We start from the raw sequence: 18334 nt of genomic DNA, 5'->3' as shown, positions 1-18334 counted from the left end.
CTTAATTAAAACTGTGGTCGTCACCGTAATGCTCACTGGCCATACAGCAATAACTAGGATACAGCCCATCCATTTAGCAGAGCAGGCCTAACGTGGTCTCTCCAACATGCGTACTGTGTGCCATACATTGATCTACAATTGAACACAGGGTGATGCAGCTGTTCAACGTTACTACTTTCTACTTGAGATGCACTGTGAAAAAGGACCATGAACAAAGTGGCTCAGTCAGCAGACTGCAAAGCAGGTAACAAGTACAATTTCTGAGCTGCAAATCTATGGAACAAGAACAAATCCAGCATTTGGGCAAGTCCAATCTTAAAAGTTACTACAAAGCTAATGTTCCATGTTTCCACACGGGCTTCTGCAAGTAAAATTTGCTCACAGGTTTTATACCAAATAACAGGATTAAACCAGCCTGTGTGTCATTCTCAGATCACCACACATAAGGGAAAGCTTCTGAATTGATGGATGCAAGTCACAGGATCCTCAATTCTCAGGCTGAAAATTGTCGTCTTCTGTGACATCACATCCAACAATTTAAACTGATGGGACCTATGTAACAAAACTGCATCAAACTACACACCTTGTGTCCAAATGTAGAATCCTCGGAGGCCAAGACTTCAACCTGAAATTATAAGGAGAAAGATAATTTCAAATTTAGCCACCACCAAGAACCTCTTTCTCCTGAGCACAGCACCACAGTCCAGGCGAAGAGATCTGTAAACGAAGATGCCAGTCTGGGTCAACCCTAGGAAGCCTACATACGATAGGACATGCTGAACTAACAGCTGACAACAGAAACCCTTAAGAGAGGAAACTCGGAAAGCATCCCTCATGACACAAACAAGGTTTCTCAACCTAAATGATGCAAAGAGTATCTGTCAGTGTCCCAAAATTTACTGTACTACAGCTGGAACATTGTTCTCCATATGGAGTTTTGGCTACGCCAAAAAGCTGCCTGGGCACAACCAGAACGATCTGCCGCAACAACTCCCTGTAAAATAAGGCTGGAAATATCTGAACTCTTCCCCTCCCATTATCTTCTAACCAGGCTGCGTACTCCTGCACCAGCACCAAGTGTTCTAACAGCACTAGTGGGAAACTGCAGCAGAGGTGTTGCTTGCAGGCTCCTATCCCGTCTTGAGCACAGCGAATTCTTTGAAAACCACAGAATTCAGGGAACACAAACTCCCCAGGCAAAGGACGAGACTAACCAGCTGCAAGATACAGTGATTGTTTGAAAGCTTGAGGAAAGCAAGCTGCTAGGTCATCTAGTGGTGCTCCAAATCAAACTCCTTGCTGGTTGCCACATACCGCACAGCTCTAAGAGTTGATACACACTCATCTGGGACAACAGGCAACAGACGCAGAAAAGCAGGCAAGCTGATTTTTCATTAGATTCCTTAAAAATACTTCACACTTCAGCACCTTTCACCGGAGAATCTCGGTGCTTTTATGAATTCTAATTAATTAAGCTTCCCAATACACCAGTGAAGTAGGAAATGTCATCATCCCAATATACAGACAGAAGAGTGAGGCAGAAAGAGGTTAAATAATTTCTTAGCAGTCATGTGTCAAGCCAGGGACACACTCAGGAAAGGAATTCCAGATTTCTACTCCCAGGCTCACAGTTTAACAACTAGGAAATTCTCTGTTTCTCTGATTTACATCCTATTTAAAATGCCTACTGCTGCATTATAATTTATACAACTAGTATAACTATAACTAACGTATCTAATCTCCAGTTTAACTTAAGAAGAGTGAAGGATTTAAAGCAAATCAAGAGGGAAAAAATGGATGTCAAGTTTCAGCCTGAAGCACGTTATAATGCCAGAGTTATAAACCCCTGAACAAGAGGGTTTATAATGGAAAGGCTGATAAACTAACAATGATGGCAGCACTTAAATATATTTATGCCATGATCTAGCAACATATGGTATCTCTTCATCTCTAAATTAAAAAAGGGAGGGAAAAAAGGGGGGGAAGGAGATAAAGCATTTATAGGAACTAGGAATAAAAGAAGAAAATGAACCTGAAGTTACCCAATTGTGACCTGTCCAGCTGATCAGGAATGGCAGTAAGAGGCTGCAAAATAGCATCTCATTCAATAGGAGGTAGAAAAAAAGAATCCAAGTAAATAAAATCAATCTAAAATGATATGTATTAGCCACTTATATTAAGCTTCTAATCCTTTAGGCACTTTATAAATATTAAACAATCAGTCCTGGTGAGACTGATAAATATCCATAATATATCTTACAGATGAAGGAACAGACAGAGGGTTAAGTGACTTGCCCAGGGCCAAAAAGAGAATAATCAGCCACTGGATTGAAAATAACAGTATGACTGCCTGTCACAATACAGCGCCCTACTCAGGTGCTCAAGTGGCTTCTGAAAAAAGTCATTCCTGTATCAGAAGCAGTCTGGTTAGGGTTAATGTGGTACCCATCTAAACTGTGAATGCTCATTTTCACTAGGCTTATTGTTTTGGCACAACATCCAGCTATCGTGACTAGACAGACCCCAGAACTTGAACAATCTTGTTCAAAACTCACACAGTTTTCTCCACCCTGTAATTGTGCCAGTCGCATACCCTAGATGCTACCTCCAGACCCATTAATGTTTATTACTCTGCTACACTTCTGTTCTAGAGATTCATTAGGAAAACCGGAGCCTTCTCTGTGTCACTGGGTCCCTCTCTGATTCCCTCCTTCAATCCAGCCCTGGTCCACCCTGCCTCCCTTGCCCTGCCATCCCTGCCTCCTCCTCCCCTTCCCAAGCGGTCCCAGCTGGGCTAACGGCCCTGCCGAGCCTGCCCAGAGCTGCCTGCCCTCTGCCCCGTGCTCCCTCAAAGGCTCCCAGCTGCAGGAGCACACCGCGGATGCACGCAGCTCCTGCACTGACCCAGGACAGACGGGGCAGAGCCTCCTTTGTTTGGGCTCTGCACTCCGCCTCATCTGCAGAGAGGCCACCTCACCATGTGGGGACCTTCACTGTAAACTACAGTGGTATTGTCAACAAATGAGTTGTGCTAATTCAGCTCCTGCTCGCTCAGGGCCAAGAGAATGCTCGCGATTGCCATAGCTTCAAAACACACGAATTAACGTGGCACAACAACCAGCACATTTACAAAGCTCAATCCTCCTCCTTTTCACCAAGAAACTGAGAAGAGGAACAAAGCATGACATCAAAAAATAAAGCAGAAGTTTAAGCTGATGCAACATACTCTTAGTCTCTTTTACATATAGAAATACTTTCTTTTATGCTTAGAAATGTAAGGCTCGCAGAGACAATAAAATGGTTCGGAGAGCAGCTGTTGGGTGTAGATAATAATTCTAATTAAAAAATGTTATTGAACAGGTCTGATAATGCCACTTCTGTTTTTCCAAGAGTGATCACATCACTTCTGTGATAAATACTTACCCGCACCTTGCAGATGATGCAATAGAACATCCTCCGTATTCTTTGTTACTACTGTGTTTACCAGTGTACTAGTGTGTTAATCCATTCATTTTGGTTTTCACCTCTTTGTATAAAAGGCAGTTAAGATCAGTAGGAGACAAGTAACTGCTGACACCATAAGATACACAATATAATATACTGAAACAAGATGTGAGACAATGTGAGGTTTTCCTCATGCTGAGTTTCAAAAAAAAAAAAAAAAGCCAAAATGCATTACAACCTAGGCTGAGAGGACCCCCCTCTAGTGGGAATGAGAGTGTACTTCAATCAGCACCCACATTACCCAAGCAGAACAGAAAACTTCCTTATGTATCAGGCAAGTACCATCTTTCTCTTAATCATCTTCAAAATATATCACTTCCATTCCAATAAACAAAAAAATGAACAAGAGATTCATTATTGCTTCAAGATAATCAGATATGAATTAAGAACTTCTCATTATATACTTATTTGTGGCAGTTAAACATTTCCTATTATAGTTGTCTGTTCTGACTTTACATATGTGAATATACTACCTTGGGCAGGGGAGCGTTTTTCTTTTACAGTGAAAAATTCACTGTATCATTAAAAAAGCAGACTTGGTTCTTAAATGAAGCACTGTTGATTTCATGTGGATATATATCTGTATCATATACAGTAGCTTTCCCCTAGGTACTGCTCCAAATCTTTGCTTCAGTCTGCTCTCCACTCCTCACAGTACAGTGTTACAGTTGAATAGGCTTGTTTGCCCTGTATTTTATTTCTATGTAAAAGCAACTTTTAATCACTGTTCATTGGTACTTTTTCCAGTTTATCTAAAGAATCAAGCAGCCTTTTCACTTCTAATAAACCAACCCAAACCACACTACAGTATCCTGCAATTCTAGGCTAGAAGGCTACTGTAAGCGGTAAGGGGTAAGTGATGGGGCAGTATTCTATAGTGTGTGTATTAATCATACGCTGCAGATCAATTACGTGAGACGCAATTAGTGGTGTAAGCAGGAGTACCCCACAGCTGGAGGGCACAGGTCCTGCCCGAGCACTTCACCCCTCCCAGCGACTGCTCCCTGCTGCCTGCCCCTGGCTGAGGCGCTCCAGGGACCAGGGACCGGTCTGAGCGCAGCCCCTGGGCACTGGCCGGGATGGTGCCAAGAAACTCTGCAGGTCCTCCCCAACACGTGACAAGACGAACTTCCCACCTCCCTGCACAACCTACATGGTCTCTAAAATGGGCAGCTGTGGGCAAGACCACTACTCCTCATGGAGTATTCTATAATTTAACAGTAGAATAGAACAGCATTTAATAGTTTTCTTTTACGAGATGAAAGAATTCATAAATGTGCTCACATTGGCCTGGAGGATTCCTGATGAGTAACGTGTGGAGCACCCTGAAACAAGTTGGGGAGTTGTCCTGAGTCTCTTTTTTGTCAGAAGTAATGAGACTCACTCAGTATTTTTGTTTTGCTTTTCAATAAAGGACTCGTACAGCTCCAATTTGCAAACAATACTGCATCGCAACCAAGAGACTTACAGTAAATCATGCACAAAGTCATTTTTACCTCCCTGTCAAAAAGAAAAGAAGTTAAGACATAGGTCAAAACCTCGAGGAGCAATGCTGAACAATACCCTTTCGGAACAGAGTTGTACAACCTAGTGATCAGATGACACAAGGAATTATAATTTGGTCTCCTCCAAAGCCATACTCGGCATTGATTCGGTCCTCAGCTCGCTCCAGCTCCTTCTTGTCTCATCAAGATTTTGTTTGAGATAGGATTAGATGGAACTGAGTAAGAGCCACGGGACGTGGAATACCGTTAACAGGAGAAATTACAGCTATGCTTAATACCCAGACTGTTATCCAAATAACAGAATATGAGGCAGCAAGTACGCAAGGACAAAATAACTTACTCGCAAAAGACATGGGTCACAGAAGCCCTCTCCATCTTTTTTCGGGGGAATCTGAAAATAAGCACTAATAGTAATTTCTGATGCATGCCGATTCCCATATAATATCCTGTTAACGCTAATACTGAAAAGGATCATCAATCTACATTTAACTACCCAGGCAAAAACTCCCAATACAACACACACCTACTGCTGCTCTCAGACTTGGATCGGAGCTCCTCAGAGTTCATCTAATGGAGCCGCTATTTGCAGCTGGCAGGTGAGGGGGTTACAGCTACTCTGGCAAGAAACGCAGCAGACTGGAGCAGCTCTGATCAAGACAAAATATTCTGCACGGGCACTTAAGAGTTTCCGTGGGTCACACACAAGAATTTGCCCAGCTGGCTGCAAATTTTATAGGCTTTCTATTGTCATTTGTTTGACGTTATTATTCTAGGAAAATTATAGCACAGGGCTTCTATGATACCTGGAGGGTTTTTGCCAACTGCCTGCTTACTAAAAAGGCATGCCTCTGGCACTTCCAAAATATGCTCAAAAAAAAAAAAAAAGAGTATATGTTAATACTTGCATTTTGCAATACTTTCATTTTCCCTGTTCAGTAAAGATCAATCAGATCAGAAAGGACTCTCTTCCCTGTGATAACAAAATCCGAAAAGAATGAGGAAATACAGGTGCTGTCTCCTGAATTACTGTCAAATCACCTTCTCACCATTGGGGTGCACTTCTTGCTCAATCGTGATAAGAGAAACCACATCACACTGCCTAGTTCATAATCAAACTGTTTGCTCTTGTACCCACGTTTGCCTTCTGACTTACAGAGGGCTTTGTGGCAGGTTGGGGGAGGCTTTGTAGTCCCACCAACTTATAAATGGGACTCATTAGTTGGGGTGCGGAGCATTGCAAACGTAATTCCAACTACTATTTCCACACACCCGTCTTGCTGTCTCCAGGAAGTAGCCTGGATAGTGTGAAACACGGAGGATGCTGTAGTGCTTGGTGCAGATATACCCTCATAATCCTTTTCTAGCACAGATTCTCAGCTTTTAAGGTTTTCCCATCAGCCTAACCACCCACACACCACCAGTTCTGAACTTGTCTTTTTTAAACTAAGGTGACAAGAAGTTAAACCAGTCTGCATTTTTCAAAGTCCTTAGAAAGTTTATTTCAAAGATGAATATGGCTATAGTCATTCATATCTTTACAAAATCCAGCCTAACTAGCTGTGGTATCTCCTCCCTTTGCCTTCCTTTTAAAGTAATTTAGGATTCAGCAATTGTAGAAGATGGTTGTCCTTCTTGTTGGAGCAGGGACAAACCTACATGACCCACACTAGTTTCTGGCAATTCTTCAAGGTCTTACTGAGGGCGTACACAGCTTTTAATGCATGCAGAACTGCAGGAATAAACTTTGGTAACTGTGACAACCCTTCCTTCCCTTTTTCTCTGCTACCTGCCACCAGTTTTGTTTATTTTTAATGGCAATCATGCATGTACTTCAGGCTAGGTTTCAAGTCTGTAGCAAGCGAGGACTGGGCATGTTCCCTGGGCAATCCTTGAACAAATACAAAGACACACCTTTGTTATGACCATGAATCTATGCCTGAAATAAAGGCATGACAGTCACACAGTATAAATCTCATGAATTAAGGATAGATCAGCTGAGATTTCCTCACTTTCTATACAAAGTCCGTTGAGACTACTTACTCAAGGCCTTTCGGTCAAGTAAATGCCATCTCCTCACAGCTTGACCTGTGTGAAAACTGGATACAATGTGCCAATTCAGGGCAATTATTAATTAAATCTGGCATCCACATTTTCTTAGACTTTCCCTTTCATTTATTTTGTTTGTTCTTTGTGGTATCAGTCATTTATCTCTTAGCTCACCAGATCCAGCAATAATAAAGATCAGTGTTAATTTTTGAAGACACAACTTTTAGCTCAAAAAATACAAATTAAGTAACAAAATGATCTCGTTTTAAACAATAGAATAACTTTGTGTGCTACTTTGTCTTAAAAAGGTTTGAAAAGATGTTTCAAGAAACTACGCTGCAGCTCAAATTGCTTATTAATTCTCCTCATTCTCCTTATTAGCATGTACAGACAACACAGTGGCTCAAGGACGCAGCTCGCTGAAGCAGCTCTGTACTTGGTCAGCCAGTGTTCGAGATAAAACACAACGATGCCTCATGTTCTTAAAAGCTATTTAGTGGAACAGATCTGTCCTGCTCATATTTTTAAACTTTTTCTTAAATGCTAATGTTTTGGGGGAAGCTGATTTACAACAACCACAAAAAATCATTCATATCTTTAACATTGTGCCTAACACACGTTCTTGGACGTACTATTGACTAACCTGCTGGTTTAGTCTCCCATTGCAAATATTTTGCAAAATCCTGGGAACAAGGCCAATCCCTAAGAAGCAAAAAAATTAAACTCTAAATATTAGCTAACTAAGGGCAATAACCATCAGCCTTGTAAGATGCAATACTTACAACAGAATTACATATATTAGAAGCAACTCGGGAGAAAAATGTTGTGGGCAATGGGGCAATTCCTGTAAGCTCAAAAAGACAGAAAGGTACAAACATACTTAGGTCTGCACCAGGAAACAACCATTACAAATCCCTGATAAATTGACATTGAGATTGTGTACATCTCTGCCCAGGGCACGCTCACTGCAGGGGAACCTATGAGACCTATCTGTGAGCACGCTCCCATCCGTTACAATTCTGTGATAACTTACTCCTCTGTAGGTACCATATAAACAGCTGATCAGCAGCAAATTCATGACAGCAACATGTTCATCTGCTCTTGTCGTTAGGAGATGAAACAGGTAAAAGAGATATATATATACACGTTTTCCCTCTGTAAACATATATTCATAGTTCAAATTCTTTTGTATTTTTCTGTCATACTGTTTTTCATATATATATGTAAAGCTGTGTAATGTACAATTAGTTCTTCCACACCAGAACGCTGCATGAAACAGAGTAGCTGTACTGAAAATTAGCTTTTGATATTTATTTGACAATGTAGAGATCAAAATGATTGTTGTACTTAGACCGAAATTTCAGAGCAGTTGCTATTTAATTCCCCTTAAGAAAAGAGTGGTAGATACTATAAAAACAGAATTCCAACCTTTCATCCTCATGCATTCTAATATATGGGAAATCCTGAAAAACTGTCATTATACCATGTGACATAAGCAGTAACAATTACTGCCATGGTAAACCTTTTATTTAGGTATTGTGTCCGCACCTTTTCTAATCCATTTATATTTCTTACTCTCTTATTCCAACATCATGATTTCATTTTAATTCCCTACTTCCAAAAGTGGGAATCATAGAACCTTGTCTACCAAAGTCCACTGCAAAGGGTCTCTCCAGCAGCCGCCTTGATGCGCTGTCACCCTGTTAGGCTGTAGAGGGACCCTGCTATGGAAAACACCAAAAAGGCTTAAAATGCCACCACCCTCTACTCACAGGGTTGGAGGTTCCCACCACCACAGCTCAGCAACCCCAGGGGCCACCTGAACACCCCCTAATAGCCCTTTTCAGACAAAGTTGGGTCGTTTAGCGTAAATACAAGATGCCATCCACCAGCAACTAGGGGGTGGTACTGAACAGCTGCAGTGCCATAATGCTTTTAAATATTCCAGAAAGGCATGTTTTAAAGCCACCCTCACCAGCGGGGAGGGTTTTCTGCTGTTTAAGACTACAACTGCAGAGTACTCCCCAGCTCCCTTTTCCTACCCCTCTACATAATTACTGCACGTACCACCTGTAAAAGTGAAAACAAATACAGTCCTAGCTAAAACTGCACGTCTTAACAGTCTTGCCTAAAAGAAGTCAAACAATTTGCAGCAAAAATTGAAGATAAGTGACCAAGTAAAAAATCTTTACAGAAACAAAGCTTCAAGTTTCAACTCTACACAATTCTGTCAGCAGCTTTCTTACTTAATTGAGTTTGTATACAAGCAACTTCAAAGATCCTAAGCTATTTTGTGCTGAAAATATTGGAAGCATGTTAGGAAGAGGTGGCAAACAGAAAGGATCTGTCAAAGGTAACAGATGTATCAAGGGCACCAAGCACTGTGAAGAAGGCGTTAATTATCTATGCTGAAAAAGAAAAGGTGTTTGAAAAACAGAAACTGTTTTCAAAAGATTCAACATATTCCTATTGTGCTCAGGAGAAAAAGCTTCCTGCACCTTAGTCAACATTATTTTGGTTATGTGGGTTAAAAAGATTTTTTAGGCAAGGAGGCACACAGTGTAGGGAGCACTCTGTTTCAGAAACATGGTTTTAACTTCAAAACCTTTACTGTGTCTCACAACCAATTCCAACTGTAAACTGTGTTCTTTATTCCTACTTTTAATGGAGTTAACTTACACAACCTAGCTGAATCTCAAAAATAACAGGAAAAGAACTCCACTTTTTTGAGCACCTTTTTGTAATATAGCACAATCTCCGCAGTACTTTCAACTCCTGCCCTAGAAGGACTGTTTCATTTTTCCTTTTGCTTTATCTAAGTGCTATGTTTTGAGAATAAAACACCAATAAGCAAAAAAGTCACACCAAGACAAAATTTATCACCAGAAGACCTACCCTACGTACAACTTATGTTCTTATTAACTTTTTTCTAGATTGAATATGGTTCGACTCGCTCACAACCTAGTTCTGAGTCAGGAGAAGAAACCAATTCTTTATTATACCTATGCTCCCCATCTCCACCCTCCCTCGTAAGACTGGTGAATCAGGACTTTCAAAAGCATGATTTTGAGAAAACTGGTTAACAGAAAAATGACCATTTTCATCTTCAATGGGAAAAAAACCCAACCAATCAGAACAGATCAGAAAGAAGATGAGCAACAATTAAAAGCAAGGAAAGCCTACACCTTTATAAAAAAAAAAAAGGCTGAAACATATTTCTCTGAAGATAATTAAAACATACTAAATGCATGTCTGATATTGCATACTCAGCTAAATTAATGCTGTTGCCATAGGAGTGTGACTTGATCAACAATAGAACCATGGTGGCCCAAGCAACTGTAAATTATGTGGGGAAATGGCCTAGGCAATTGCCAGCAGGGACCTAACAGGCTCTCAGAACCCGGTCCCTACCTTCCCAACTAGATACAAAGTTCTTCCTGACATCCCCTTCTCCCATATCAGTATCATGCCATATACAGAGGGTGGCTGATACGGACAACATCTGGGCAATTCACTTGGGCATCATCTGGGCATTGTCAGATCCAGAGCACAGGTTTGGAAGGGATGGTTTGCACAACAAAGTATCAACACACCTGCCAAATAGCCACACAGGAGGAATCCCCTGGGTAATGTTCTGTATTTCACACCGTACCTTGAAAAGGTAAATCTGTGGAACAAGACTCAGCTGAATTAAATTATTTTTGCCAATGACCTGAGCTTTACTCTTGAATTATTTTTGGCTACATCCTCATCCCCTCCCCATGAGGTACGAAGATTGATAAACACTCTGACTGGATTAACTGCTTTAAAAATTATTCAGATGTCACAGCTGGCCAGTTTTTGACCCTTCTGGTATCAGGATTTAAGAGTTTACTGAGAAAGAACAAGTGCTCCAGTCAGTGCCTTAACTCCTCCACACTCTTCCAGCTCACAACAGCAATACAATTCCTCAGAACTGAAGGAAAAAGCAGCTCTCAAATCTAGTCCAGCTTTACACCGAACATTTCAGTGGGGTAGGCAAAAATACAAACATTCCTAGGAGTCACTTCAGTCCTAAGTAGGGCACATAATAATAAAAGCCTAGATAAACTGACCAAGTGTGTTTTTTTCCATTTTACTTGAGTTCTCTATCCATTGTAATAGAGAAAAGCGAACACAAGCCCTGAAAACATGTCCTCCAAAAACACACGTTCCACGATTCACGTGCCCAAATTTGCATACAGGAATCAAACAATTAGGTTTCTCAAATGGTTGAACTACTTATACAAATTGGGACTTTTGCTCACCCAAACAAGTGCACAATATATGGTTTTGCAGACCACTTCAGCATTTCACTTTGTTGCTATACGCAAACAACAACAAAAAAAATTAAGTCCGAATTCTTCTCAAAGTTACTTCTAGCAAACAGTGGCTCACTTATAAAAGCCTGATTAATTGCAGAAACTTGGCTTCAGAATTCAATTACATGTTGGAATATTAAAAATTCTAGAGTCCATAAACAATGACTATAAAACTGTTTATAGCATTTTTAGTATTTTATTTGAATACTGCAGTATGAACTATAAATGTTTTCCCCCTCCCCTTTTCTCATTTGTTTGCTGCAGTTTCTTCATGCAAACAGAACAAGAACACCACTTGGGGAGAAAGGAGAGGAGAAAGGATGTGGCAGGCTATTGACATGCCAACTCCTCACAAACTCTGATTCTTCACTGTGCTTTATGCCTGTACTGTGAGTTTTATTCTGGGTCTACACGGGTGCTTCTGGATAATTACAGGATACAAGCTAGCAGTTTTTTCAGCCTCTCAATTTCAAAGTAAGCCCCCTATTCATGCTTTTATTATTATTCAAAGTAAACCAGCAAAACAAATCAATTGCTAACAGCCTTGTGCAGTTTTCTAAACTTAGCACTTCTGGACGATGGTGTGCATATAAGGTAATATTCAGTGCAGCAATACGCATTCAGGCACGAGAACCTTGTATAAATCCCCAACTTCAATGACCATTTTTGTAAAGATTTCTTCTTTATGCACGTATATATTGCATGGGTTAGCCTAGAAGAGGATACAGCAGGCACCTGAGTAGAGATTTTTCTTGTAACTTTTCCTGAAGAACTAAACCGCAGCACTCACCCTGTTTTCCAATTCCGGTATCTGCACCAATTATAACAGTAAGCTGGCAACCCCAGAGACTGCTTTTTATACTCATTTCAAGCTCATTTTACTCAGAATGTAAAGAAAGACTTGAACTACAGTCTCAAAGGTGAAAGGCTAGAGTTTTAATTTCTGAACTGTGCAGCCCTGGCAGGTCTTTTCAACACTTTTATGTTTTGTGGAGTCCATTTTGTTTCTGTATTTATTTCTGTTGAGGCTCCCCTTCTCCCTTAAAACAAAGAATATATCACTGTATTCATACGGAAGCCAGTCATGGACAGGTTTTGCTGCAGCTCATTTGTTATGTCTCACTCTGAGTTTACAAACAGCTGTCCCATGCATCTCCACTGGATACAATTTTAGTCTAGACAGGGGAAATCCAAGCTACTGCTGCCCAAACAACATAAACACAGGAAGATTTTCAATCAATCATTTCATTAATAGGAACACGTCTAATAATATAAGGGGAGGGTGTCTTGGAAGAAAGCCTATTTCAGAGCCTGAAACAGTGTAATTGCGTGGTATTGTTCTTGTGCTAGGCAGGGCTATGGAACGACACTCTCACAAACAAGATTTTGGTGCTGTGGTAGATTTCAATAAAATAAGCCTTGTTTCTCCAACACAAGTGGCTTTCAAGACCACTGACAACTTTGAATTAAATGGTAAACAGACTAAATAAGACTTGCACAGCGCTGGCATTCATTTCCGCTTTGATACAATCAGGTCAGTGCCCACACAAATATATTTCTATGACCGCTATTTCTGGTTTTCTTCAAGTTATTTTACCTGGAAAACAGCGTTAAACACAGCAGTTACTAACATACTAATTACTTTCTCCTGTTCTTCTCTGTGCCAGCCTGTTGTCTGTCCCCAAACATATAAATGCCTAGAAATAAACTGCTTCTAATGCGGTCATTTCTATGTTGTTACATTTTTAGAGAAAAACACTGCAGCCTCCCTTTTTACGTTTGGAGCATCCACACACAAAGTCCTCAAAAAAATAAAATAAAAATGAAGAACATCGCAAGGCTTTTTTTTTTTTCAGGGGGAGGAAGGGGAAGAAGCTATTCTTTGGTCCTCATTTTATTTTTTATTCCTGACTAATAGCTATCCCTTCATCAAGAGGCTCCATTTACAACCATGATCTCAGATCAACTTTTACCAGTGGGTGTCAGTGTAACAGTGTAATGATATAATGGGGGGAGGACAGGGAGAAAACGCATGAAAAAACAAAGATTAAGCTTTATTTTTAAATGCAACATTTGTATTAAAAGTGAAGAGAGAAGATGCTTCCTTTCAGAACCTATTTCACTGCAGATTTATTCTGCAAAGATCCTCTGACTTTGCAGGTGTTTGTGTTAACATGCCCAAAGTAATTAATTTCAATTTTTGTTTTCCAGATCTATGTATGGTCTGTGTGTATACACGCATGCACACAAACACGGACATGCAGTAAATGTTTGGTATATAAACGTTTTCCATCGTTTTGACAAAGTGAGACTGTCTCTTTAATTCAAATTTCACAGTGAACAGTTAAGAGGCTCTGTGGACCCCAACTTATTAACCTGTGCCAATTTAACTAGTATTACTCAAGAGGTTCAAAAACCTAAAAATAGGTGTTAATCTGTGCAGATTGACAGCAACTAATCAGTACCTGCCCTGTCAGAACTTCTGTCCGTCCTACTCATTAAGAGCTGGGGGGCGGGAGGGGCGAAGTACAGCACATGGGGAGGCAAGGAGAGTCCCGGTTTTTGTTTGGGTTTTTTTTTTTTTTGGTTTTTTTTTTGCTTGCATTTGTCTTTTCTGAAAGAAAAAAAAAAACCCAAGGTGTATTTGGTAGAGCTCAATTTGAAAACTTGTTTCCGTACTAGGAAGCAATAGCTTCCTGAAATCAAGAACTGCTTGAACATCTACCAAATCACTGTCAAATCCTTTATTTTTACTTCCCATAAAAATAAACAAGCTTAGGAAACACTGGTCCTAGCTTCAAGTCTAATCAGATGCATTTTAAGTTTTAAACATGCAACTTTTGTCTTTTCAAATATTTGTTAATTAGTATCCTGGTTCAGAGTCTCTCCCCACCAAGGCAACAAAGGTACATTCGTATGCCTACACAGTTGTCCTCTCCTCCACTCGCCCGGTTCCCTACAAGCCCATCCTGTGCATCAGAGATAACCCCAATGGCTACATGCTCACTCGCTCAGCTGCCTTTTATTAATTTAAACAGAATTATATGCCAAGTGAAAAGCAACCCAAGTTGCAGATCACAGATTACGGGCTGCTGCGGCTACAAGGACAACTGTAGCCCTGCCCCTAAAACCATACCCTAGAAAAGTGGACTTAAAAAAAAAAAAAAAAAGTCAGTTGGGCCAGCTCTTAACTAAACTGTCAAATAAAAATAAGCACTGAAGTAGGTTAGGTCTTTCTGCATATAACTCGTACTGTCCAGGATATGCTGGATTTTGTTAAAGGGAAGAAATATTTTTCCAAGTAAGCCATCTCGGGCAGATTTGCAGGAAGTACCAAAATAATGTAAAACAATTCTGTAAAGCCATTGTTAAGAGAAGGAAGTAAACAACACCAGGTTGGGGGGGGGGGGGGTGTCGCTTTGCGGGCCTCGTTTGTGCGTGGCTGAAAATAAAAAGGAAAGGAAAAAAGAAGAAAAAAAAAAAAAAAAGAAAAAAAACAAGCCGCCGAAAGGCCCCGAGCGGGCTTTCCCGCCAGCCGGGGCGGCGGAGCCCGCACCGCGCCGCGGCGGGCAAACAAATGGCGGCGGCCTGCCGGCGCAGCAACTGCCGCCCTGCGCCCCGCTCCCGCAGCTGCGCCCGCGCCCCGCCGCGCCGCGCGCCAATGGCGGCCCGCGCGCCCCTCCCCCGCCGCCGCGCGACCAGACCTGTTTTTGTCTGCTTCAGCAGCAGCGGCCCAGCCCGCTCGGCTTCCTCCCGCCGCCCTCCTCCTCCTCCTCTTGCTCCCCACCCCCCCCCGGCCTTATTTTCCATCCCTTTTCAACCATCATCCACTCATTTTAATTACGCAGAACGAGTTGCAACTCATCCAGCCTGAAAAGTTATATTAAAAAGAGAGCGAGCGCAAGTGTGGGGAAAGAGGATGGGAGAAAAGAGGGATATGGAAACAGAGAAAAAGCAGTTGAGGGTGGAGTTCCAGCCGGCGAGGGCATGATAAACAACGCTCCTTGCCTTACAGTAAATTTTAATGCAACGTTTTATTTTAGGCTTTCTCCGAGGTCAGCAGAAACTCCCTCCTCCGTGTTTCTCCCACTTTCCAAGTCCTCTCAGAAACAAGATCAGTATCTTTGCTGCCTATCCCTTTAACACACGATCTAAGGAAAGAAAAAACAAAAAGCCCCAAAAGCCGAGCAGACCCCCCGGGCCTCCCAACGGCGCTCAGCCCCGAGGCAGGGGCGAGGCTGGCCTGCGAGGAGCGGGCTTCTCTCCACGAGTTTCCAAGTTTCCGTATTTAGGCCGCCTGCAGGTTTCGCTGCTCTTTAAGCCACTCTGAAGAATTAAACAAGGGTCACTAAAAGCCGAAGGGGGTGGGGGCGCCTTCGGCAAGGAGAAGCCGCCTGCCATTTGCCTCGGCCCCGTCCTCCGCGGGGAGGGTGTTTGCCCTCAGCACGCAATCCTCCTCAGCATTTATGTGGATTTACAAAGGCACATCTGTGCGTGTTGGAGGGCCAGCCTGACGTGTTTTCTGCTCGCAGCAGCTGCGGTTTCTGAGGAAACAAGGCTGATTTTCTAGTCAGGCTGGAAGGGCTTTTTTTTTTTTTTTTTTCCAAGCGCCTACGTGCGGGGGGGGGGGGGCGGGAACGGCGGGGGGAGGAGAGGCGAGGCGAGGAGAGGCCAGGCCGCGCCGCGCCGCAGCGGAGCCTCCGGAGCCGGCGGGGGAGGGGCGGGCCGGGCCGGGCCGGGCCGGGCCGCGCGGGGCCTGCCGGGAATCTGCTGGGGCTCGCTTTCCCAAGGCGGCTCTCGGTGTCGCAATGCCGCTCTCGCTGTCGGTTGTTGGGGTTTTGTTTTTTCGTTTGTTTTTTTTTGTTTGTTTAATTCAGCCTTTGTAGTCGCGCGGCTCTTGCGCGGGGGCTCAGAACTGCCGAGGGGTGCCTCACATCATCTGCCAAAAATCCCTTTTAATCCTGCCAACTGCGGGGGGGGGGAAGCCCCGCTTAACTTAAGTCCTCGCACTTTTCGGTCCTGCGGGGCGGATTTTGACGCTTTTCCCCTTCGCGGGCGTCCCCTTCTGCTTCCCCGCCGCCCTCCGAGGGGGCCGGCCCCTCGAAAGGTAAACGGTTAATTTAAACCACTCCAATTATTTAAAGCGACGGCAGATTTCCAACGCGATAACATTTTGCAGGGGATGAGCGCATCTGAGCAGGGGGTTGTCCTTCTCTCTCCCTCACGTTTCCCGACTCCCTTTTCAAAAACCCGGCCCTGGCAACCAACGCAAACGGGTAAATTCCCGTGCCGGTGAACGATTAACGCCGGCGCTGACAGGCCAGCCGGCCCGGCGAGCGGCGGCGGCAGGAGGCAGGGGCCCGCGCGGGGAGGCAGGGGCCCGCCCGGCTGCAAACCGCCGCCCCCCTCAGCCACCGCCGCCTTTTCCACACACACACACGCACCCCCCCTCGCCCGAAGGGGCTTTCGACACACAGGTTCGCCTTCACGTTAGATTTGGTAAGGCCTGTGCTACCTGCGTCGTGAAAACACACGGAAATGAATTAAAACTTAAAAGGCTGTAGAGCGAACCGGGAGCCAACAAGGACACGCGAGGCAAGATCAAGTGTTCAAGCTAAAAACGAGTGCAGCCCTTCAGCTCCCCTGCTCTACCCGCCCCCAATAAAACCCCCTAATAACTAGAAAGATTGGGAGGGAGGACAGAGGGTGGGACTACGGCGGCTCCGGCAAGGACTGGAAGAAAGCGAAGAGCAGGTAAAAGCCACATGGGAAGACTTCTGCTAAGTTCGGTAAATAAAGTCCTAATTGACTGTAACAGGCAAAGGTGGGAGACAAACGAAACATTTGTGCTCTTTGTTCTGATACTGAAAAGTGTCAGATAAAACTTCAATCCTTTGTAGCTGTTTATTTTTAAAATGTCCAAACATTTTCCTGTGCACACGCCATAACAAATTAATTTCACTGATGTTTAACACTTGAGACCACCGTAGACAATCAAGGAATTGATTCCAAGATATAAAAGACAATGTTACAAATTTTTCAAACTGGATTGCCTACTATTAGATACCTATGTTCATATTTAGTCACTGAAATAATTGGCCTAATTTTCAGAAATGATAAGCACTCACATTTTCCATTAATTTCACATCTCTGAAAATTAGGCCATTGCATATCTAAATTTGACCTACGTTTGAAAATTCTGGTTGTATCTGAAACAAAAAGATAAGTGGTTACAACCAAATACTGGCACAATTACTTAAATATGGAGAGACTAGAAAGGGAAAATATATTTATTGGGCAATGGTGCTACAGAAGCTACGTGACAATTGCATTAAAAATACTCAAAGCTCTATTTGAATCTGATACTTAGACTGGTTCCAGTTATTGCTGTGGAAAAAATTAATATAAACTCCCACCCAAACAGAAAACGAAGCCCACATTTACAAATTGTCAGGACTGACCCAAAACATTTGGCCATATTAATCACGCTTAATGCACATTTTCCCACAAAGGAATTCAAGAAAAATAAAAATCACCTCTGCTTTAAAGAGGAGAAGAGACAAACTGGGTAAGGACTGCATGTGCATATATACGACACAATCTAATTTAACTGTTATTTCTAACTGTACAAGGGCCGTTTTTCCCACAATTTGACATGAACTTTTCTCTAAGTTTGAGAGGCGCAGGGGTGGCTCTAAAGAGTTGTATTAGAAACAGAGGAAAAAAAGATTCTCAAGAAATGCCAAAAATAATCAGTTTCTTGCCTTCTGCCAGAACTGGAGTCAGTTTTACCAAGCCGAAGCACTCAAAAATCCTGTGTTTGGGCTCAAAACAAGGAAAAAAGCTTTACAAAACCTGGAACTTTTAGGAAACAACTTCGGATTCTTTTTATACATCTTCTAGTTTGTGAACCTGTAGCAGGTACTTGGATCATTATTC

At 42.6% G+C, this 18334-nt stretch overlaps 1 protein-coding gene across 8 annotated transcripts in view; it reads right to left on the bottom strand.

The window, feature by feature from the left end:
- The window catches only part of ARID1B (AT-rich interaction domain 1B), a 340416-nt gene that overhangs the window by 152245 nt on the left and 169837 nt on the right, over positions 1-18334 (bottom strand). For 5 of the 8 annotated variants that reach the window (XM_030021725.2, XM_030021731.2, XM_030021728.2 and 2 more), the window contains exon 5: positions 584-625. The exons of the other annotated variants lie outside the window; for them this stretch is intronic. In XM_030021725.2, the coding sequence (XP_029877585.1) occupies positions 584-625 (42 nt within the window). The remainder of the gene's footprint in view (positions 1-583; positions 626-18334) is intronic. 8 annotated transcript variants of the gene reach the window in all.

The sequence above is a fragment of the Aquila chrysaetos genome, chromosome 8 (genome assembly GCF_900496995.4).
Source record: "Aquila chrysaetos chrysaetos chromosome 8, bAquChr1.4, whole genome shotgun sequence".
NCBI classification, from domain to species: Eukaryota; Metazoa; Chordata; class Aves; order Accipitriformes; family Accipitridae; genus Aquila; species Aquila chrysaetos.
Note: the sequence above shows the minus strand (reverse complement) of the source record. Positions and strands in the feature narration are given on the sequence as shown.